The sequence below is a fragment of the Poecile atricapillus genome, chromosome 31, assembly GCF_030490865.1.
Source record: "Poecile atricapillus isolate bPoeAtr1 chromosome 31, bPoeAtr1.hap1, whole genome shotgun sequence".
Classification (NCBI taxonomy): domain Eukaryota; kingdom Metazoa; phylum Chordata; class Aves; order Passeriformes; family Paridae; genus Poecile; species Poecile atricapillus.
In genome coordinates, this window is record NC_081279.1 from 4,025,826 (window position 1) to 4,049,922 (window position 24,097).

Here is a 24,097-nt window from a genome sequence, read left to right on the forward strand (position 1 = left end):
GGTCTTCTGGACCACCTTGACAGGTGTAGAACCCACCTTGGGATCTTTGGGACCACCTGGAGAGGTGCAGAACCCACCTTGGGGTCTTCTGGACCACCTGGAGAGGTGCAGAACCCACCTTGGGCTGGACCAGGGGGTCTTTGGGAAGGTCCTGGACCACCTGGAGAGGTGAAGAACCCACCTTGGGCTGGGTTTGGTGACCTTTGGGAAGGTTCTGGACCACCTGAGCAGGTGCAGAACCCACCTTGGGATCTTCTGGACCACCTGGAGAGGTGCAGAACCAACCTTGGGAAGTTCTGGATCACCTGGAGAGGTGCAGAACCCACCTTGGGCTGGGTTTGGTGACCTCTGGGAAGGTCCTGGACCACCTGGAGAGGTGCAGAACCTCCCCTGACCAATCCCTGGTTGGATTTGGTGACCTTTGGGATATTCTGGACCACCTGGACAGGTGAAGAACCCACCTTGGGATCTTCTGGACCACCTGGAGAGGTGCAGAACCAACCTTGGGAAGTTCTGGACCACCTGGAGAGGTGCTGAACCCACCTTGAGCTGGGTTTGGTGACCTCTGGGAAGGTTCTTGACCACCTTGACAGGTGCAGAACCCACCTTGGGAAGTTCTGGACCACCTGGACAGGTGCAGAACCCACCTTGAGCTGGGTTTGGTGACCTCTGGGAAGGTCCTGGACCACCTGGAGAGGTGAAGAACCAACCTTGGGCTGGGTTTGGTGACCTCTGGGAAGGTTCTGGACCACCTGAGCAGGTGCAGAACCTCCCCTGACCAATCCCTGGTTGGATTTGGTGACCTTTGGGATATTCTGGACCACCTTGACAGGTGCAGAACCCACCTTGGGATCTTCTGGACCACCTTGACAGGTGCAGAACCCACCTTGGGGTCTTCTGGACCACCTGGAGAGGTGCAGAACCAACCTTGGGAAGTTCTGGATCACCTGGAGAGGTGAAGAACCCACCTTGGGCTGGGTTTGGTGACCTTTGGGAAGTTCTGGATCACCTGAACCGGTGCAGAACCCACCTTGGGGTCTTCTGGATCACCTGAACAGGTGCAGAACCCACCTTGGGCTGGGTTTGGTGACCTCTGGGAAGGTTCTGGACCACCTGAACAGGTGCAGAACCTCCCCTGACCCACCCCTGACCACCTTCACCCACCCCAGGTATTGGTGACCTCACCATGGACCCCTCCCCCCTTTGGGACCTCACCTGGAGCGACACCTGGAGTGACAACAACACCTGGAACAACACCTGGAACAACACCTGGAACAACACCTGGAACGACCTCGACGACCTCTCCGACCTTGACTCCACCCAAATCCCCGTCGGCCACCGTTGGGTCCTGGTCCTTTACGCCGCCATTTTCCTCCTGGGCGTCCCCGGCAACGCCGCCGTCCTTTGGGTGACGGCGTCCGAGCTCCGCTCCGCCGTCAACGGCGTCTGGTTCTCCAACCTGGCCCTGGCCGATCTTCTCAGCTGCTTGGCCTTGCCCTTCCTGGCCTTGCCCTTGGCCACCGACCACCACTGGCCCTTGGGCCGCGTCGCCTGCAAGGCGCTGCCGTCCCTCACCGTTCTCGCCATGTTCTCCAGCGTCCTCCTCCTCACGGCCATCAGCGCCGATCGTTGGGCTCTGGTGGCCCGGCCCGTTTGGTGTCACAACCACCGGACGCCTCTTTTGGCGGCGGCCGTTTGCGCCGGCGCCTGGGCGGCGGCGGCGGCGTTGACGGCGCCGTCGTTCGCGTTCCGTCATCTGAGGACGGATCCGTTCTCGACCAAAACCACCTGCGTGTTGTCCTACGGCCACCGGCGCGGCGCCGAGGTGGGGACGGCGGTTCTTCGGTTCCTCTGCGGTTTCTTGGGGCCGTTCGCGGTCATCTCCGGTTGTTACGGCCGACTGTTGCTGCGCGTGCGGGAGCGAGGCTTGGGGAGGTCGCAGAAAGCCACCAGGACGGTGTTGGTGGTCATCATCAGCTTCTTCGCGTGTTGGTTGCCGTACCACGCGGTGGGTTTGGTGCTGGCGGCGGCGGCGCCGGGCGCGGCGGCGTTCCGCGGGGCGCAGGCGGCCGATCCGGCGGTGGCGGGGTTGGCGTACGTCAACGGCTGCGTGAATCCCATCATCTACCTCGTGATGGGGCGGGGACTGGGACGGGTGAGGAGATCGTGGAGGGCGATGATGAGGGCGGTGATGAGCGATGAAGGTGGGGCCACCACGGAGAGCCGGGGGCGGAGCGGTGGGACCACGGTGGAGAGCGAAGGGACGGTGGTGTGAGGGGGGTGAGGGGGGTGGGGGTGGTGGGGGGTGTTGTTGTGGTTGTCTTCATCATCTTCATCGTGGTCATCATCACCATTATAATCATCGTCATGGGCATCTTCATCATCGTCGTGGGCGTGGTTGTCTTCATTATCTTCATCGTGGTCATCATCACCATTATCATCATCGTCATCGTCATGGGCATCTTCATCATCGTCATGGACGTGGTTGTCTTCATTGTCTTCGTCATTATCATCATCATCATTGTCATATGGTCATGGTCATCTTCATCATCGTCGTGGGTGTGGTTGTCTTCATTATCTTCATCGTGGTCATCGTCATCATCGTTATTGTCATTGTCATCATGGTCATGGTCATCTTCATCATCATCACCATCACTGTCATCATGGTCATCATCATCATCATCATCATTGTCATTGTCATATGGTAATGGTCATCATCATCATCATCATCATCATCATTGTCATTGTCATATGGTAATGGTCATCATCATCATCATCATTGTCGTCATCATCATCATCATCGTCATCATGGTCATCGTCATTGTCGTATGGTAATGGTCATCTTCATCATCATCATCATCATTGTCGTCATCATCATCTTCATCATCGTCATCATGGTCATGGTCATCATCATCATCATCATCATCGTCGTGGACGTCGTTGTCTTCATTTTCTTCATCATTGTCATCATCATCATCATTGTCATATGGTCATGGTCATCTTCACAGTCATCTTCATCATCATCACCATCATTGTCATCATGGTCATGGGCACCTTCATCATCATCATCATCATCATTGTGGGCATGGTCATCTTCATGGTCGTCTTCATCATCGTCATTGTCGTCATCATCATCATCATCATCATCATCATCATCATCATCATTGTCATTGTAATATGGTCATGGTCATCATCATCATCATGGTCACCTTCATCACCATCGTGGGCGTGGTTGTCTTCATTGTCTTCATCGTAGTCATCGTCATCATCGTTATTGTCATTGTCATCATGGTCATGGTCATCTTCATCATCATCATCATCATTGTCATCATCATCATCTTCATCATCATCATCATCATCATTGTCATTGTCATATGGTAATGGTCATCTTCATCATCATCATCATCATTGTCGTCATCATCATCATCATCGTCATCATGGTCATGGTCATCATCATCATCATCATCGTGCACGTCGTTGTCTTCATTTTCTTCATCTTCATCATCATCACCATCATTGTCATCATGGTCATGGGCACCTTCATCATCATCATCATCATTGTGGGCATCGTCATCTTCATGGTCGTCTTCATCATCGTCATTGTCGTCATCATCACCATCATCATCATCATGATTGTCATTGTCATATGGTCATGGTCATCATCATCATCATGGGCATCTTCATCATCGTCGTGGGCGTGGTTGTCTTCATTATCTTCATCACGGTCATCATCATCATCATCGTCACCATCATTGTCGTTGTCGTCGTGGTCATGGTCATCTTCATGGTCACCTTCATCATCATCATCATCATTTGGGGCCATTTTGGGATCATTTGGGGCCATTTTGGGGCCATTTTGGGACATTTTGGGCCATTTTGGGGCCATTTTGGAACATTCTGGAACATTTCGGGTCATTTGGGGGCAATTTTGGGACATTTGGGGCCATTTGAGGCCATTTTGGGATCATTTGGGAACATTTTGGACCATTTTGGGTCCATTTTGGGCCATTTTGGGACATTTTGGGGCCATTTTGGGCCATTTTGGGTCATTTTGGGGCCATTTTGGGCCATTTTGGGTCATTTTGGGGCCATTTTGGGCCATTTTGAGTCATTTTGGGGCTATTTGAGACCATTTTGGGTTCATTTGGGAACATTTTGGGACATTTTGAGGCCATTTTGAGGCCATTTTGGGCCATTTTGGGCCATTTGGGGACATTTTTGGGGCCATTTTGAGACAATTTTCGCCATTTGGGGCCATTTGGGAACATTTTGGAGCCGTTTGAGGCCATTTTGGGTTCATTTGAGAACATTTTGGGTCATTTTGGGTCCATTTTGGGACATTTTGGGACCTTTAGGGACATTTAGGGAACATTTTGGGTCATTTGGGGCCATTTTGGCTCCATTTTGGGCCATTTTGGGCCATTTTGGGACCATTTTGGAACATTTTGGGGCACTTTGGGGCCATTTGGGTCCATTTTGAGGCCATTTTGGGCCATTTTGGGGTCATTTTGGGACATTTTGGGACCATTTTGGAACATTTTGGGCCATTTTGGGGTCATTTTGGGACATTTTGGGGCATTTTGGGCCATTTTGGGGCCATTTAGGGCCATTTTGGGGCCATTTTGGGCCATTTTGGGGTCATTTTGGGACATTTTGGGACCATTTTGGAACATTTTGGGACATTTTGGGCCATTTTGGGGCAATTTTGGGCCATTTTGGGGTCATTTTGGGACATTTTGGGGTCATTTAGGGCCATTTTGGGACATTTTGGGGAAATTTTGGGACATTTGGGGCCATTTTGGGCCATTTTGGGTCCATTTTGGGCCTTTTTGGGTTCATTTTGAGCCATTTTGGGGTCATTTGGGTCCATTTTGGGCCATTTTGGGTCATTTTGGGGCCATTTTGGGCCATTTTGAGCCATTTGGGGACATTTTGGGGCAATTTTGGGACATTTTGGGGCCATTTGGGTCCATTTTGGGCCATTTTGGGTCCATTTTGGGCCATTTTGGGGTCATTTTGGGACATTTTGGGGTCATTTAGGGCCATTTTGGGATATTTTGGGGAAATTTTGGGACATTTTGGGCCATTTTGGGTCCATTTTGGGCCATTTTGGGGTGATTTTGGGCCATTTTGGGACCATTTAGGGACGGGGTGTGTGGGCAGTGCTGGGTCTGGAATTTGTGGGATCCAGGAATTCCAGGATCCAGGAAAAATCTGGGATTTAGGGCAGAGATTTTTTTCTTAGGGATAAAAAACCCGAGGAATTTTCCCAAATCATCCCCAATTCACCCAAAAAATTCCAAAAAAAAAAATTCCCGCCTTAATCCTCTAAAAAAAACCCCAAAAAATTCCCAAAATTCCCCTCCCCCCGCCCCTCCCCCTTTTTTTCCCGCCCCTCCCCGCGGCCGCAGGAGGGGGGGGAGGGGCGGGGGCTCCTCCTCCTCTTCCTCCTCTTCCTCCTCCTCCTCCTTTTCCTTCTTTTTTTTAATTTTTTTTCCCCCTTTTTCCCTCTTTTTTTCCCTCTTTTCCTGCTCCTCCCGGGATCCCTCCCGGCCATGGAAGGCTCGGGACCCCCGGGAGGGGCGCGGGGGTCGCCGCCCCCCTGAAACCTCGGCGGGAAAAGGTGAGTTTGGAATATCGGGAAAAAAAAAAAAAATTCCAGGATAAAATAAAAAAAAAATCGGGATAATTCCTTAAAAAAACCCGGCGAGAAACGGCAAAAAAATCGGGATAAAACGGGAAAAAAACCGGGATAAAATCCGCATTTCCCCTCCCCCCCCCCCCCTTTTCCAACCGCGACCCCTCCCAAATTTATTTATTTTTTTTCCAGCTTTTTTTTTAAGCTTTCCATGGAAAAATCCCGAGGTTTTCCCAAATATTTGGGATTTTTGGGGGGGTTTTTAGAGGATTCTGAGCATCCCATAAATCCGCCGTGTCATCCAGGTGCGGTTTTTTTTTTTTTCCAGGTGTGGCTTTTTCCAGGTGTTCCCGGTTTTCCTTTTCCCTCCTCCAAAATCCTCGGGATTTTCCCAAATTTTCCTTCATCTTCCTCAAAACCACCTCGGATTTTATTTTTATTTTTTTTTTCCTTGATTTATTTATTTTTTCTGGTTTTTTTCCCGGGTTTTTTCCCGATTTTTTCCCGGTTTTTCCAGGTTTTTCCCGGTTTTCCAGCACCTGCAATTCCCGATTTTTTCACTCCGAGCAGGGCGCGTCCTTCCCGCGTTGCGGCGGCGCCTTTGGAATTCTCATCCCTAAAAAAAAAAAAAAAACCCCAAATCCCCCCAAAAATTCCCATTTTTCCCACCCCCCCCCGGGGTGGAAACATCAAAAATTCCCACCGGGAATTTTCCCTGGGGAAAAAACCGGGATAAAAACGCGGATTTTCCATAAAAAAAATAAAGATTTTTCACCCTAAACCCCCCCAAAATTCCAATATTTTCATTTTTTTGGGAATTCTGCAGCCCCGAGGGGAAATTCCTTGCTGGGGTTGCCGGGTAGAGCTTGGAAAAATCGCTTTTTTCCCATGGAAAATCCCAATTTTTTTATGGAATAAAGGGGTTTTTGGAGGAGTTTTGACCTTTAAAGTGAAGCATTCCAGGGATTCTCCATCTTTTTTCCTGGAAAATCGGGATTTGCCGGCACCTGGATGAGAATTCCCTCCCTCACCCCCCTTTTCCTTATATAATTTAAACCGGAATTCCATATTTTTTTTTTTATCCTGGGAATGATTTTCCAAGTGGGAAAAAATCCAAGTTTTTTGGGGTTTTTTGGGGTTTTTTTTGGGGTTTTTTTTGGTTTTTTTTTAACTCCCGAATTCCCAAATTCCCAAGGAATTTTTTTTATTTGGGATTTGGGAATTTGGGAATTTGCACCTGGAACTGGGAAAAATGGGAAAAAAATCCCTTTTTTTTTTTATTTTCCAAATCCATGGATCCCTTTGGGCCTGGAATTTCTGGGATTTCTGGAATTTTGGGATGGAAAAAAAATGGGATTTGGGGATGGAAAATGAAGGAATTTTATTGCTTTGAACCGGGAAAATGCCAAATTCCCGAGGATTTGGGGAAAAGTTGGAATAAAGGGGGGGGTTGGGGGAATTTTTCACTTAAATTTTGGGATTTGGGCCTTGGCACTTCCCTCTTTTCCCACTTTTCCCTCAGAAATCTTGGAATTCTGACCTTGGCCTACTCAAAATTCTCCTTTTCTCTCTAAAATCTTGGAATTTTGGGCCCTTTTCCCTCAGAAATCTTGGAATTTTGGGCCTAGACCTGCCCAGTTCCCAACTTTTCCCTCAGAAATGTTGGAATTTTGGGGCCTGGAACATCCCAAATCTCACTTTTCCCTCCCAAACCCTGGAATTCTGTGCTCAGCACTTCCCTCTTTTCCCACTTTTCCCTCAGAAATCTTGGAATTTTAGCTCGGCCTACTCCAAATTCTCCTTTTTCCCCTCAAATCCCGGGAATTTTGGGGCCTTTTCCCTCAGAAATTGTGGAATTTTGTGCTCAGCACTTCCCACTTTTCCCACTTTTCCCTCAGAAATCTTGGAATTCTGAGCTTGGCCTACCCCAATTCCCACTTTTCCCTCCAAAACTTTGGAATTTTACCCTCAGCACTTCCCTCTTTTCCCACTTTTCCCTCAGAAATCTTGGAATTCTGAGCTTGGCCTACTCCAATTTCTCCTTTTTCCCCTCAAATCCCGGGAATTTTGATCTCTTTTCCCTCAGAAATCTTGGAATTTTTGCCTTGGCCTACTCCAAATTCTCCTTTTCCCTCAGAAATCCTGGAATTCTGAGCTCAGCACTTCCCTCTTTTCCCACTTTTTCCTCAGAAAATCTTGGAATTCTGACCTTGGCCTACTCCAAATTCTCCTTTTCTCTCTAAAATCTTGGAATTTTGGGCCTGGAACATCCCAAATCCCACTTTTCCCTCAGAAATCTTGGAATTCTGATCTAGGCCTACTCCAATTTCTCCTTTTTCCCCTCAAGTCCCGGGAATTTTGGGGCCTGGACCTGCCCAGTTCCTGCTTTTCCCTCAGAATTCTTGGAATTCTGACCTTGGCCTACTCCAAATCCTCCTTTTCCCTCAGAAATCCTGGGAATTTTGATCTCTTTTCCCTCAGAAATCTTGGAATTTTGACCTTGGCCTACCCCAAATCCCACTTTTCCCCCTCAGAAATCTTGGAATTCTGTGCTCAGCACTTACCTTTTTTCCGACTTTTCCCTCAGAAATCTCGGAATTTTTGGCCTGGCCCTGCCCAATTCCCACTTTTCCCCCTCAGATCCTGGGAATTCTGTGCCAGGCCCAAATTCCATTTTCTTCCCCTCAAATCCTGGGAATTTTGGGCCCTTTTCCCTCCAAAACTTTGGAATTTTGTGCTCAGCACTTCCCTCTTTTCCACTTTTCCCACTTTTCCCTCAGAAATCCTGGAATTCTGAGCTTGGCCTACTCAAAATTCTCCTTTTCTCTCTAAAATCTTGGAATTTTGGGCCCTTTTCCCTCAGAAATCTTGGAATTCTGAGCTTGGCCTACCCCAATTCCCACTTTTCCCTCCAAAACTTTGGAATTTTACCCTCAGCACTTCCCTCTTTTCCCACTTTTTCCCTCAGAAATCTTGGAATTCTGAGCTTGGCCTACTCTAAATCCTCCTTTTCTCTCTAAAATCTTGGAATTTTGGGCCCTTTTCCCTCAGAAATCTTGGAATTTTGGGCCTGGCCTACCCCAATTCCCAACTTTTCCCTCAGAAATATTGGAATTTTGGGGCCTGGAACATCCCAAATGCCACTTTTCCCTCCAAAACCCTGGAATTTTGTGCTCAGCACTTCCCTCTTTTCCCACTTTTCCCTCAGAAATCCTGGAATTTTTACCTTGGCCTACTCCAAATTCTCCTTTTTCTGCTCAAATCCTGGGAATTTTGATCTCTTTTCCCTCAGAAATGTTGGAATTCTGAGCTCGGCCTACCCCAATTCCCACTTTTCCCTCCAAAACTTTGGAATTTTACCCTCAGCACTTCCCTCTTTTCCCACTTTTCCCTCAGAAATCTTGGAATTTTGGGCTTGGCCTACTCCAATTTCTCCTTTTCCCTCAGAAATCCTGGAATTCTGAGCTCAGCACTTCCCTCTTTTCCCACTTTTCCCTCAGAAATCTTGGAATTCTGACCTTGGCCTACCCCAAATTCTCCTTTTTCTGCTCAAATCCTGGGAATTTTGATCTCTTTTCCCTCAGAAATCTTGGAATTTTGGGCCTGGCCTACTCCAAATTCTCCTTTTCTCTCTAAAATCTTGGAATTTTGGGCCCTTTTCCCTCAGAAATCTTGGAATTTTGGGGCCTGGCCCTGCCCAATTCCCACTTTTCCCCCTCAGATCCCAGGAATTCTGTGCCAGGCCCAAATTCCATTTTCCTCCCCTCAAATCCTGGGAATTTTGGGCCCTTTTCCCTCCAAAACTTTGGAATTTTGTGCTCAGCACTTCCCTCTTTTCCCCCTTTTCCCACTTTTCCCTCAGAAATCTTGGAATTCTGAGCTCGGCCTACTCCAAATCCTCCTTTTTCCACTCAAATCCCGGGAATTTTGATCTCTTTTCCCTCAGAAATGTTGGAATTTTGGGCCTGGCCCTGCCCAATTCCCACTTTTCCCTCCAAAACTTTGGAATTTTACCCTCAGTACTTCCCTCTTTTCCCACTTTTCCCTCAGAAATCTTGGAATTCTGAGCTTGGCCTACTCAAAATTCTCCTTTTCTCTCTAAAATCTTGGAATTTTGGGCCCTTTTCCCTCAGAAATGTTGGAATTTTGGGCCTGGACCTGCCCAGTTCCCACTTTTCCCTCAGAAATCTTGGAATTTTGGGCCTGGCCTACCCCAATTCCCAACTTTTCCCTCAGAAATGTTGGAATTCTGAGCTCGGCCTACTCCAATTTCTCCTTTTTCCCCTCAAATCCTGGGAATTTTGGGCCCTTTTCCCTCAGAAATCTTGGAATTCTGAGCTTGGCCTACTCCAAATTCTCCTTTTCCCTCAGAAATTGTGGAATTTTGTGCTCAGCACTTCCCTCTTTTCCCACTTTTCCCTCAGAAATCTCGGAATTTTGGGCCTGGAACATCCCAAATCCCACTTTTCCCTCAGAAATCTTGGAATTTTGAGTTCAGCCTGCTCCAAATCCCACTTTTCCCTCCAAAACCTTGGAATTTTACCCTCAGCACTTCCCTCTTTCCCACTTTTCCCTCAGAAATCTTGGAATTCTGACCTTAGCCTACTCCAAATCCTCCTTTTCTCTCTAAAATCTTGGAATTTTGGGCCTTTTTCCCTCAGAAATCTTGGAATTTTGGGCCTGGCCCTGCCCATTTCCCAACTTTTCCCTCAGAAATGTTGGAATTTTGGGGCCTGGAACATCCCAAATCTCACTTTTCCCTCCCAAACCCTGGAATTCTGTGCTCAGCACTTCCCTCTTTTCCCACTTTTCCCTCAGAAATCTTGGAATTTTACCCTCAGCACTTCCCTCTTTTCCCACTTTTCCCTCAGAAATCTTGGAATTTTGAGCTTGGCCTACTCCAAATCCTCCTTTTTCCCCTCAAATCCCGGGAATTTTGATCTCTTTTCCCTCAGAAATGTTGGAATTTTTACCTTGGCCTACTCCAAATTCTCCTTTTCCCTCAGAAATCCTGGAATTCTGAGCTCAGCACTTCCCTCTTTTCCCACTTTTCCCTCAGAAATCTCGGAATTCTGAGCTTGGCCTACTCCAATTTCTCCTTTTTCCCCTCAAGTCCCGGGAATTTTGGGGCCTTTTCCCTCAGAAATTGTGGAATTTTGTGCTCAGCACTTCCCACTTTTCCCACTTTTCCCACTTTTCCCTCAGAAATCTTGGAATTCTCAGCTCGGCCTACTCCAATTTCTCCTTTTTCCACTCAAATCCCGGGAATTTTGGGGCCTTTTCCCTCCAAAACTTTGGAATTTTGTGCTCAGCACTTCCCTCTTTTCCCACTTTTCCCTCAGAAATCTTGGAATTTTGAGTTCAGCCTACCCCAATTCCCACTTTTCCCTCCAAAACTTTGGAATTTTACCCTCAGCACTTCCCACTTTTCCACTTTTCCCACTTTTCCCTCAGAAATCTTGGAATTTTGAGCTCGGCCTACTCCAATTTCTCCTTTTTCCACTCAAATCCTGGGAATTTTGATCTCTTTTCCCTCAGAAATCCTGGAATTTTTACCTTGGCCTACTCCAAATCCTCCTTTTCCCTCAGAAATTGTGGAATTTTGTGCTCAGCACTTCCCTCTTTTCCCACTTTTCCCTCAGAAATCTTGGAATTCTGAGCTTGGCCTACTCCAATTTCTCCTTTTCTCTCTAAAATCTTGGAATTTTGGGGCCTGGACTTGCCCAGTTCCCACTTTTCCCTCAGAAATCCTGGAATTTTGAGTTTCGCCTGCTCCAAATTCTCCTTTTTCCCCTCAAATCCCTGGAATTTTGGACCTGGCACATCCCAATTCCCACTTTTCCCTCCAAAACCTTGGAATTTTACCCTCAGCACTTCCCTCTTTTCCCACTTTTCCCTCAGAAATCTTGGAATTCTGAGCTCGGCCTACTCCAAATTCTCCTTTTTCCCCTCAAATCCCGGGAATTTTGATCTCTTTTCCCTCAAAAACCTTGGAATTCTGACCTTGGCCTACTCAAAATTCTCCTTTTCTCTCTAAAATCTTGGAATTTTGGGCCCTTTTCCCTCAGAAATCTTGGAATTTTGGGCCTGGCCCTGCCCAATTCCCAACTTTTTTCCTTGGAATTCTCTGGGAAAAGCGGGAGAAGCCTCTTTTTCCTCAGCCCAGGGGATTTTTTGGGATAAAAAAGGGAAATTCCTGAGGATTTCCAGGAGTTTTGGGATTTTTTTTATTCCCGAGGGATGAATGGGATGAATGAGTTTGTATTAATTAATTAATTGAATCCAATTAACGGGATTTATTTAATTATCGGGTTAATTTTGGTTATTTCGGGGTTATTTGAATTCAAAATCCTTTTTATTCCTTTATTTTAATTCTGGTTAATTGGAATTTGAATTAATTTTCGTTTATTGTCGGTTTTAATCCATTTATTTTTTTAATTCCTTATAAAGATCCTTTATAAAGAATGATATTAATGGTAATTTAATCAATAAATTAATATTAATAAAAATAAATTTAAAATGGAATTCATTTGTATGTTATTCTTATTTAAATTAAGATAATAAATATATTTATTTAACAAATGTTCATTAATTAATTAAATTATTAATTTAAATTCATTTTTATTTTGATCAATCATTTTCTATTTAAAATTATTTTATTTTCAATTTTTTATCTCGATTCCTTTACTTCTTAATATTTAATTTTTATTCTTTTTATTTGATTTTAATCTTATTTCTTTTAATTTATTTTTATTCCCATTTCTTAATTTTATTACTTAATTCCCATTCTTACTATTTTAATTTCATTCTTTTTATTAATTAAGAATTAATTTTATTAATTAATAATTGATTTTATTTTCTTTTGATGATCATTTCTACTCTTATTTTTCATTTCTTTTTAATTCCTCCCAACTTTGAACTGCCATCAATTTTTAATTAATTTTAATTAATTTCATTTTAATGAACTCTTTTCATTCTTCATTATCCCTGTTATTAATGATTAATATTTGGATTTATTCTTTCAATTAAAATTCAAAATTTGATTTCATTTGATTTAAATATATTCAAATTTTATTCACTTTTTTTTTTCTCCACTCAATCCATGGGAAAACCATCCCAAAAAAATACAATTTTTTATTTTATTAAAAATAAATAAATAAATAATAATAATAATAATAATGGAATAATAAAACACCCAAATTCCCTTTTTTTAGGGATTTTAAACTTGAATTTCCCTGGAATTCGGGGGGGATTTTCCCTCCTTGGATGGAATTTCAGGAATAATTTGGATTTGGAACAAATCCCGAGGGTTTTCCCGCTTTTTTTCCGGCTTTTTATGGAGATTTCTTGGCCGTGGCCCAGATTTTGATGAAAATTCGGGATGTCGGGAACCAGCTTGGAAAAATTCCAGGGGTAATGGAGAGGAAATAATGGGAATTACTGCAGATTTCAGGAATTTTACATGGAATTCTCCCAGCTTTTCCCAAATTATTCCGCATTTTCCTGAATTCCTCCCATTTTTTCCCAAATTAATCCAAATTTCCATGGATTTCTCCCATTTTTCCCTCTGAAATTCAGGATTTTCCTCACAACTGGGGATTTTTTTCGACATTTTAGAATTAAAACCCGACCTTAAACTTGGTTTTCTCCCCAATTCCACGGATTTATCCCCATTTTTCCCAAATTCCGCCGTATTTGCATGGAATTATCCCATTTTTTTCCAGAATTCCACCACATTCCCATGGATTTTTCCCGTTTTCCCTTCTCAAGTTTGGGATTTCTCTCTCTCAGCCGAATCTCCTGAACCTCCTGGAATTAAAACTTGGATTTTAACCCCAAAACTCAATGGATTCACCAAAATTCCTCCTTTTTTTTCCCAAATTCCATCACATTTCCATGGATTTCTCCCATTTTTCCCTCCCAGATTCCCGTTTTTCCTTCTCAGCTTTGGGATTTCTCTCTCAGCTGAATCTCCTCAACCTCCTGGAATTAAAACTTGGATTTTAACCCCAAAACTCAATGGATTCACCAAAATTCCTCCTTTTTTTTCCCAAATTCCATCACATTTCCATGGATTTCTCCCATTTTCTCTCCCAGATTCCCGTTTTTTCCTTCTCAGCTTTGGGATTTCTCTCTCAGCCGAATCTCCTGAACCTCCTGGAATTAAAACTTGGATTTTAATCCCAAAACTCAATGGATTCACCAAAATTCCTCCTTTTTTTTTGCTAATTCCACCATTTTCTTCCACTTTCCGCCATTTTCTTCGCTAATTCCGCCATTTTGTTCCATTTTCCGCCATTTTCTTCCATTTTCCGCCATTTTGTTCCATTTTCCGCCATTTTCTTCGCTAATTCCACCATTTTCCCTCCCAGATTCCCGTTTTTCCTTCTCAGCTTTGGGATTTCTCTCTCAGCTGAATCTCCTGAACCTCCTGGAATTAAAACTTGGATTTTAACCCCAAAACTCAACGGATTCACCAAAATTCCTCCATTTTTTTTGCTAATTCCGCCATTTTCTTCAGTTTTCCGCCATTTTCTTCGCTAATTCCGCCATTTTGTTCCATTTTCCGCCATTTTGTTCCATTTTCCACCATTTTCTTTGCTAATTCCGCCATTTTGTTCCATTTTCCGCCATTTTCTTCCATTTTCCGCCATTTTCTTCGCTAATTCCACCATTTTCCCTCCCAGATTCCCGTTTTTCCTTCTCAAGTTTGGGATTTCTCTCTCAGCCGAATCTCCTGAACCTCCTGGAATTAAAACTTGGATTTTTAACCCCAAAACTCAACGGATTCACCAAAATTCCTCCATTTCTTTTGCAAATTCCGCCATTTTCTTCCACTTTCCGCCATTTTGTTCCATTTTCCGCCATTTTCTTCCATTTTCCGCCATTTTCTTCGCTAATTCCGCCATTTTCTTCCATTTTCCGCCATTTTCTTCCATTTTCCGCCATTTTCTTCCATTTTCCGCCATTTTCTTCCATTTTCCGCCATTTTCTTTGCTAATTCCGCCATTTTCTTCGCTAATTCCACCATTTCTCCTCCCAGATTCCCGTTTTTCCCGACGATGGAAAACCTCCTGCTCCCTCTCCTCTTCTTCTTCACCACGACCGCCTCCAACTCCCCTCCGTGCCCCAAGCGCTGCTCCTGCCAGAACCTCTCCCCTTCCTTCACCATCCTCTGCACCAAAACCGGCCTCCTCTTCGTGCCGTCCGGCATCGACCGGCGCACGGCCGAGCTCCGCCTGATGGACAACTTCATCACCGTCCTCCGCAAGCGGGATTTCGCCAACATGACCCAACTGATCCACCTGACGCTGTCGCGCAACACCATCAGCCAGATCATGCCTTACGCCTTCGCCGACCTCAGGGGTCTCCACGCCCTCCACCTCGACAGCAACCGCCTGACGTCCATTAACGAGGATCACTTCAAGGGGTTAATTAATTTGCGCCATTTAATCCTCAGCAACAACCAGCTGAGCTTCATCTCGCCCAAATCCTTGGATGATTTCTTGGAGACCATCGAGGATTTGGATTTGTCCTACAATAATTTGGTGGACGTGCCGTGGGCGACGGTGGCCAAGTTGTCCAACGTCAACACGGTGAGTTTGGATCACAACCTCATCGAGTTCGTGCCCGAGGGGATTTTTTCCAACCTCCACAAGTTGGCCAGGTTGGACATGACCTCCAACAAGTTGAAGAAAATCCCGCCGGATCCGTTGTTCTCCCGCATCCCCGTTTACGCCAAATCCAAAGGTTCTCCCTTGAGCTCCTTGGTGTTGAGTTTCGGTGGGAATCCTCTCCACTGTAACTGCGAGCTGGTTTGGTTGCGGCGCCTGACGCGCGAGGACGACCTGGAAACCTGCGCCTCGCCGCCGGAATTGATGGGAAAATACTTCTGGAGCATCCGGGAGGAGGAATTCGTGTGCGAACCTCCCATGATCACCCACAGGACGCCCAAACTGGCCACGGCCGTGGGTCAAAGCGCGTCCTTGAAGTGCAAAGCCGTGGGAGATCCCGATCCTTACGTGCGCTGGATCGCTCCCGACGGGAAGTTGGTGGCCAACACCTCCAGGACGGTTTCCTACCAAAACGGGACTTTGGATATCCTGGAAGCGGCGTTGGGGGATCAAGGGACCTTCACCTGCATCGCCTCCAACGCCGCCGGGGAGTCGACGGCGCCGGTGGAGTTCCGGGTGACGGCGGAAGGGAACGGGACGGAATGCGAGGATGAGGAGGGGAAAAAAGCGGGAACGGCCGGGCCGGAGCCGTCGGATATCCTGATTTCCGCCAAATCCAGCTTTTCCAACGATTCCAAGCTGGAGAAGGGGGACAGAGGGGGGGTGGTGGTGGCCGAGGTGACGGCGACGTCGGCGTTGGTGCGGTGGCCGCCGCAGGAGGAGCTGGAAGGGTTGAGGATGTACCAGATCCAGTACAACAGCTCGGCCGATGAGATCCTGGTTTATCGGTGATTGATTCCCGGGAAAAATCCCCCAAAAAAACGGGAATTTGGGATGGGGTGGGGGGCGGGGGATGGGGGGAAGGGCGGGAAATGTGGGAAAGGGGATGGGAAATACGGGAAAGGGATGGAAAAAGGTGGGAAAAGGATGGAAAATGTGGAAAAGGGGATGGGAAATGTGGGAAAGGGATGGGAAAAGGATGGAAAATGTGGAAAAGGGAATGGAAAATGTGGGAAAAGGATGGGAAATGTGGGAAAAGGATGGAAAAAGGTGGAAAAAGAGATGGAAAATGTGGAAAAGGGGATGGAAAGTGTGGAAAAGGGGATGGGAAATGTGAGAAAAGGATGGGAAATGTGGGAAAGGGGATGGGAAATGTGGGAAAGGGATGGGAAATGTGGGAAAAGGATGGGAAATGTTGAAAAAGTTGGAAAATGTGGAAAAGGGGATGGAAAAGGGGACAGGAAATGTGGGAAAGGGGCTGGAAAAGGGGTGGAAAATGGGAAAAAGGGATGGGAAATGTGGGAAAAGGATGGAAAATGTGGAAAAAGTTGGAAAATGTGGAAAAGGGGATGGGAAAGGGGATGGGAAATGTGGATTAGGGTGGAAAATGTGGAAAAAGTTGGAAAATGTGGAAAAGGGGATGGAAAAGGGGACGAGAAATGTGAAAAATGATGGGAAAGGTGGGAAAGGGGATGGGAAATGTGGGAAAAGGATGGGAAATGTGGAAAAAGTTGGAAAATGTGGAAAAGGGGATGGGAAATGTGGGAAAGGGATGGAAAATGTGGGGAAAAGGATGGAAAAAGGTGGAAAAAGATGGAAAAGGTGGAAAAGGGGATGGGAAATGTGGAAAAGGGATGGAAAATGTGGGGAAAAGGATGGAAAATGTGGAAAAGGGGATGGGAAATGTGGGGAAAAGGATGGAAAAAGGTGGAAAAAGGATGGGAAAAGGATGGAAAATGTGGAAAAGGGGATGGGAAATGTGGGAAAGGGATGGGAAATGTGGGAAAAGGATGGAAAAAGGTGGAAAAAGAGATGGAAAATGTGGAAAAGGGGATGGGAAATGTAAAAAAATTTGGAAAATGTGGAAAAGGGGATGGGAAAGATGGAAAAGGGATGGAAAAGGGGATGGGAAATGTGAAAAAATTTGGAAAATGTGGAAAAGGGGATGGAAAAGGGAGTGGAAAAGGGGATGGGAAATGTGGGAAAAGGATGGAAAATGTGGAAAAAGTTGGAAAATGTGGAAAAGGGGATGGAAAAGGGGATGGGAAATGTGAGAAAAGGATGGAAAATGTGGAAAAAGTTGGAAAACGTGGAAAGAAGGATGGAAAAGGGGACGAGAAATGTGAAAAAGGATGGGAAAGGTGGAAAAGGGGATGGGAAATGTGGAATAGGGTGGGAAATTTGGGGAAAAGGATGGAAAATGTGGAAAAGGGGATGGGAAATGCGGGAAAGGGATGGAAAAAGGTGAAAAAAGGATGGAAAAAGGATGGAAAATGTGGAAAAGGGGATGAGAAATGTGGGAAAAGGGATGGGAAATGTGGAAAAGGGATGGAAAATGTGGGAAAAAGGATGGAAAAAGGATGGAAAATGTGGAAAAGGGGATGGGAAATGTGGAAAAAGGATGGAAAATGTGGAAAAAGTTGGAAAATGTGGAAAAGGGGATGGGAAAGGGGACAGGAAATGTGGAATAGGGTGGGAAATGTGGGGAAAACGATGGAAAATGTGGAAAAAAGGATGGAAAAGGGGACGGGAAATGTGGAAAAGGGGCTGGAAAAGGGACTGGGAAATGTGGAAAAGGGGGTGAAGAACATGGAAAAGGGGCTGGAAAACTGGGCTGGAGAAAGGTCTGAAAAATGGGGAAAAAAGGGGAAAAAACATGGGAAAAAATGGAGAAAAATGCCAAAAAAATGGGAAAAAAAATCAGAAAATCTGGGAAAAAAGGCAGAAAAAAATGGGAAAAGGGCTGGAAAACTGGGAAAACTGGGCTGGAGAAAGGTCTGAAAAATGGGGGGAAAAGGAGGGCGAAAAAAGGTGGAAAAAATGGGGGAAAAGGGCAAAAAAATGGGGAAAAAGGGCGAAAAAACATGGAAAAAAATGGGAAAAAACCAGGAAAAAACGGGGAAAAAATCAGAAAATGTGGGAAAAAAGGCAGAAAAAAATGGGAAAAGGGGCTGGAAAACTGGGCTGGAGAAAGGTCTGAAAAATGGGGAAAAAAGGTGAAAAAAGGTGGAAAAAATGGGGAAAAAGGGCAATAAAATGGGAAAAAAGGGTGAAAAAATGGGGAAAAAACAGGAAAAAACGGGGAAAAAATCAGAAAATGTGGGAAAAAAGGCAGAAAAAATGGGAAAAGGGCTGGAAAACTGGGAAAACTGGGCTGGAGAAAGGTCTGAAAAATAGGGAAAAAGAGGGCAAAAAAAAGGTGGAAAAAATGGGGAAAAAGGGCGAAAAAACATGGGAAAAAATGGGAAAAAAGCCAAAAAAATGGGGAAAAACCCAGAAAATGCGGGAAAAAAGGCAGAAAAAATGGGAAAAGGGCTGGAAAACTGGGAAAACTCGAATGGAGAAAGGTCTGAAAATGGGGGGAAAAGGGTGAATAAACATGGAAAAAATGGGGAAAAAGGGCAAAAAAATGGGAAAAAAGGGCAAAAAAACACGGAAAAAATGGGGAAAAAACGGGAAAATGTGGGGAAAAAATCAGAAGATGTGGGAAAAAAGGCAGAAAAAATGGGAAAAGGGCTGGAAAACTGGGCTGGAGAAAGGTCTGAAAAATGGGGAAAAAAGGTGAAAAAACATGGGAAAAATGGGAAAAAAGGGCAAAAAAATGGGAAAAAAGCCAAAAAATGGGGAAAAATCAGAAGATGTGGGAAAAAAGGCAGAAAAAATGGGAAAAGGGCTGGAAAAGTGGGCTGGAGAAAAAACTGAAAAATAGGGAAAAAAGGTGAAAAAACATGGGAAAAATGGGAAAAAAGGGCAAAAAAATGGGAAAAAAGGGCAAAAAAACACGGAAAAAATGGGAAAAAAGCCAAAAAAACGGGAAAAAATTCAGAAAATGTGGGAAAAAAGGCAGAAATCCCTGGAAAAAGGGTTGGAAAACTGGGATAAAAACCATGGAAACGGGGCTGGAAAACTGGGAAAACTGGGCTGGAGAAAGGTCTGAAAAATGGGGAAAAAATGTGAAAAAACATGGAAAAAAATGGGAAAAAAGGGTGAAAAAATTGGAAAAAAACTCCAGAAAATCTGGGAAAAAGGCAGAAAAAATGGGAAAAGGGCTGGAAACTGGGAAAACTGGGCTGGAGAAAGGTCTGAAAAATAGGGAAAAAGAGGGTGAAAAAAGGTGGAAAAAATGGGAAAAAAAGCCAAAAAAATGGGGGAAAAGGGTGAAAAAATGGGGAAAAACCAGGAAAAAATGGGGAAAAAATCAGGAAATGTGGGAAAAAAGGCAGAAAAAAATGGGAAAAGGGCTGGAAAACTGGGCTGGAGAAAGGTCTGAAAAATAGGGAAAAAGAGGGTGAAAAAAGGTGGAAAAAATGGGGAAAAAGGGCAATAAAATGGGAAAAAAGGTTGAAAAAATGGGGAAAAACCAGGAAAAAATGAGAAAAAAACAGAAAATGTGGGAAAAAAGTGAGAAAAAATGGGAAAAGGGCTGGAAAACTGGGCTGGAGAAAGGTCTGAAAAATCGGGAAAAAAGGTGAAAAAACATGGGAAAACTGGGGAAAAAACAGGAAAATATGGGGAAAAAAATCAGAAAATCTGGGAAAAAAGGCAGAAAAAAATGGGAAAAGGGCTGGAAAACTGGGAAAACTGGGCTGGAGAAAGGTCTGAAAAATAGGGAAAAAGAGGGTGAAAAAAGGTGGAAAAAATGGGAAAAAAAAGCCAAAAAAATGGGGAAAAAGGGCGAAAAAATGGGGAAAAAACAGGAAAAAATGGGGAAAAAATCAGGAAATGTGGGAAAAAAGGCAGAAATCCCTGGAAAAAAGGCTGGAAAACTGGGATAATAAACATGGAAACGGGGCTGGAAAACTGGGAAAACTGGGCTGGAGAAAGGTCTGAAAAATAAGGAAAAAAGGTGAAAAAACATGGAAAAAGTGGGAAAAAACATGGAAAAAAATGGGAAAAAGCCAAAAAAAATGGGGAAAAACCCAGAAAATGTGGGGAAAAAAGGCAGAAAAAATGGGAAAAGGGCTGGAAAACTGGGAAAACTGGGCTGGAGAAAGGACTGAAAAATAGGGAAAAAAGGTGAAAAAACATGGGAAAAATGGGAAAAAAGGGCAAAAAAACACGGAAAAAATGGGAAAAAAGGGGAAAAAAATGGGAAAAAAGGGCGAAAAAACACGGAAAAAATGGGGAAAAAACAGGAAAAAATGGGAAAAAAGGGCGAAAAAACATGGAAAAAATGGGAAAAAAGCCAAAAAATGGGGAAAAAACCAGAAAATGTGGGAAAAAAGTGCGAATTCCCTGGAAAAAGGCGGATTCCCGTTGCCGTTTCAGGATGATCCCGGCCCCCAGCGCCTCCTTCTCGCTGTCGGACCTGGCTCCGGGCCGCGATTACGAGCTCTGCGTCCTGGCCGTGTTCTCGGACTCGCGCAGTTCCCTGCCGGCCACGCGGCCTCTGGGATGTTCCCGCTTTTCCACGCGGCCGGAATTCCGGCCCTGCCGCTCGCTGCAGGCGCAGTTCCTGGGCGGGACCATGATCATCGTCATCGGCGGCATCATCGTGGCCTCGGTGCTGGTCTTCATCTTCATCCTCCTGATGAAGTACAAGATCCACAACAACCACCCCAAATCCAAGGGCAAATCCAACGTCTGCTCCCAGACCAACGGATCCCAGAGCGGATCCATGGGCAGATCCAGCTCCAAGCTGGGGGGGAGCTGGCAGCAGCTGGAATGTTCCGGAAGCGGCGGCAAAGGGAGGGGAGGGGAGTGGGAAGGGGAGAAAGGGGAAGGGGCCGAGGTGGGGTCGTGATGGAAGGGGGTGGGGGTCTGGAGGTGGGAGGTCCGGGATGGATCCGGGGTGGATCCGGGATGGATCCGGGAGATCTGGGATGGATCCAGGAGATCCAGGATGGACCCAGGAGATCTGGGAATGCTCCAGGAGATCTGGGATTGCTCCAATGGATCTGGGGTTGATCCGGGAGATCTGGGATGGATCCAGGAGATCTGGGAATGCTCCAGGAGATCTGGGATTGATCCAGGAGATCCGGGATGGATCCGGGATGGATCCAGGAGATCCGGGATTGATCCAGGAGATCCAGGATGGACCCAGGAGATCTGGGGTGGATCCAGGAGATCTGGGAATGCTCCAGGAGATCTGGGATGGACCCAGGAGATCCGGGATGGATCCAGGAGATCTGGGATGGACCCAGGAGATCTGGGAATGGTCCAATGGATCTGGGGTTGATCCAGGAGATCCGGGATGGATCCAGGATTGATCCAGGAAATCTGGGATGGATCCGGGAATGCTCCGGGAGATCTGGGGTTGATCCAGGAGATCTGGGATGGACCCCAGGGGATCTGGGATGGATCCAGGAGATCTGGGAATGCTCCAGGAGATCTGGGATGGCTCCAGGAGATCCAGGATGCAGCTCCAAGAGATCTGGGATTGATCCAGGGGATCTGGGAATGCTCCAGGAGATCTGGGATGGACCCAGGAGATCTGGGATGGAGCTGGGGAATCCAGGATTGATCCAAGGACTCCTCTGGGATTGATCCAAGGGATCCGGGATTGATCCAGGAGATCCAGGATTGCTTGAGAGACACCTCTGGAACTGATCCAGGAGATCTGGGAATGCTCCAGGAGTTCTGGGATTGATCCAGAAAATCTGGAATGGAGATCCAGGGGATCTGGGAATGCTCCAGGAGATCTGGGGTGGATCCAGGAGATCCAGGATGGACCCAGGGGATCCGGGATGGATCCAGGAGATCCGGGAATGCTCCAGGAGATCTGGGGTGGACCCAGGAGATCCAGGGTTGCTCCCAGGCGTTCTGGGATTGCTCCAAGGACTCCTCTGGAACCGCTCCCAGAGTTCTGGGATGGATCCAAGAGATCTGGGATTGACCCAGGAGCTCCGGGATTGCTCCAGGAGATCCGGGATCGCTCCAGGAGATCCAGGATTGATCCAGGAGATCCGGGATTGCTCCAGGAGATCCGGAATGGCTCCAGGAGTTCTGGAATCGCTCCAAGGACCCCTCTGGGATCGCTCTGGGAGATCCAGGATCGCTCCAGGAGTTCTGGGATTGCTCCAGGAGCTCGAGAATCGCTCCAAGGACCCCTCTGGAATCATCCCAAGGCTTCCAGAACCATCCAGAACCTCCAAAACTTCTCCAGAACCTCTGGAACAGATTCAAGGACCCTCCTGGAATCATCCCAAGGCTTCCAGAACCATCTGGAACCGCTCCCAGGACCCCTCTGGATCCATCCCAAGGCTTCCAGAACCATCCAGAACCTCCGGAACCACTCCCAGGACCCCTCTGGATCCATCCCAAGGCTTCCAGAACCATCCAGAACCATCCAGAACCATCCAGAACCATCCAGAACCATCAGGAACCTCCGGAGCCGCTCCCAGGACCCCTCTGGATCCATCCCAAGGCTTCCAGAACCATCCAGAACCATCCAGAACCTCCAGAACTGCTCCCAGGACCCCTCTGGATCCATCCCAAGGCTTCCAGAACCATCCAGAACCATCCGGAACCATCCAGAACCATCAGGAACCTCCGGAACCATCCAGAACCATCAGGAGCCGCTCCCAGGACCCCTCTGGATCCATCCCAAGGCTTCCAGAACCATCCAGAACCATCAGGAACCTCCGGAACCATCCAGAACCATCTGGAACCGCTCCCAGGACCCCTCTGGATCCATCCCAAGGCTTCCAGAACCTTCCACAACCATCCAGAACCATCCAGAACCATCCAGAACCTTCCAGAACCATCCAGAACCTCCGGGGCCGCTCCAGGGACTCGTCCGGGGCTCTCCCGGCGTCTCCGGGTGGGATTTTAAGCTTCACTCGCGTCTATTTTTAAGCTCAGATGGTTTCAAAGATATTTTTTTAAAATCCTTGTCCACGGAAAAACCTTCGGGAATTTTTTCCTTTTTGGGAATTTTTTTCCTTTTTGGGAAATTTTTTTTTTTTTTTTTTTGGGATTTTTTTTTTTCCATTGGGAATTTTTTTTTTTTTTTCCTTTGGGAATTTTTTTTTCTTTGGGAATTTTGGATTTTCCTCCCCTTCCCCTGGAGTTTGTGAATCCCAAAATGGGATTTTTATTTTTATTTTTATTTTTATTTTGGTTTTGATTTTAATTTTTATTCTTATTTTTATTTTTATTTTAATTTTTATTTTTATTTATATTTTTATTCTTATTTTTATTTTTATTGTTATTTTTATTTCTATTTCTATTTTTATTTTAATTTTTATTTTAATTTTAATTTTTATTCTTATTTTTATTCTTATTTTTATTTCTATTTTTATTTCTATTTTTATTTCTATTTTTATTTTTAATTATTTTTAATTATTTTTAATTTTTTATTTGAGGTTTTAAAAAAATATTTATTGAAAGATTTATTTATTTATTTATTTATTGGTTATTTCTTGATTCATTTAATTTAATTTAATTAATTTTTAAATTTAATTTATTAAATTTTTAAATAAACTTATTTTTTAAATAAAATTTGGGTTTTTTTTTTATTTAGTCTTTATGGGAGCTTTATAATTTTTTTTTATTTCATTTTTATCTGAATTTTTAAAAGATTCTCTTCTTTTTCTTTTTTAATTAATTTCTTATAATTTTTTTAATTTTTATTTGAATTTTTTTAAAGATTTCTTTCTATTATTTATTTATTTATAATATTTAATTTCTTATAAAATTTATTTTTTAATTTTTATTTGAACATTTAAAAGATTTCTTTTCATTTCTTATTTCTATTTCATTTTTATAAAATTTATTTATTAAATTAATTTTTATTTTAATTTTTAAAAGGTTTTTTTATTTTCATTCTTTTTTATTTAATTTT

At 45.0% G+C, this 24,097-nt stretch overlaps 3 protein-coding genes across 3 annotated transcripts; all 3 read left to right on the forward strand.

The window, feature by feature from the left end:
• Positions 1-846: 846 nt before the first annotated feature.
• C5AR1 (complement C5a receptor 1) lies at positions 847-2,275 on the forward strand. The gene is made up of 2 exons (XM_058859809.1): positions 847-873; positions 1,170-2,275. Exon 2 carries the CDS (start codon positions 1,187-1,189, stop codon positions 2,273-2,275), a length of 1,089 nt encoding a protein of 362 aa, XP_058715792.1. The 5' UTR covers positions 847-873; positions 1,170-1,186.
• A 3,136-nt stretch (positions 2,276-5,411) lies between these two features.
• LOC131590103 (leucine-rich repeat and fibronectin type III domain-containing protein 1-like protein) lies at positions 5,412-16,104 on the forward strand. The gene is made up of 2 exons (XM_058860001.1): positions 5,412-5,623; positions 14,682-16,104. Exon 2 carries the CDS (start codon positions 14,701-14,703, stop codon positions 16,102-16,104), a length of 1,404 nt encoding a protein of 467 aa, XP_058715984.1. The 5' UTR covers positions 5,412-5,623; positions 14,682-14,700.
• A 3,374-nt stretch (positions 16,105-19,478) lies between these two features.
• Positions 19,479-21,055, forward strand: LOC131590018 (leucine-rich repeat and fibronectin type-III domain-containing protein 3-like). The gene is made up of 2 exons (XM_058859810.1): positions 19,479-19,600; positions 20,360-21,055. The coding sequence occupies exon 2, from the start codon at positions 20,477-20,479 to the stop codon at positions 21,053-21,055; it is 579 nt and encodes a 192-aa protein (XP_058715793.1). The 5' UTR covers positions 19,479-19,600; positions 20,360-20,476.
• The last annotated feature ends 3,042 nt before the right edge of the window (positions 21,056-24,097 follow it).

Bases quoted from the DNA above. Each gene is read 5' to 3' on its own strand.
- C5AR1 (XM_058859809.1), top strand. From the start codon at position 1,187: ATGGACCCCTCCCCCCTTTGGGACCTCACCTGGAGCGACACCTGGAGT.
- LOC131590103 (XM_058860001.1), top strand. From the start codon at position 14,701: ATGGAAAACCTCCTGCTCCCTCTCCTCTTCTTCTTCACCACGACCGCC.
- LOC131590018 (XM_058859810.1), top strand. From the start codon at position 20,477: ATGGAAAAAATGGGAAAAAAGCCAAAAAATGGGGAAAAAACCAGAAAA.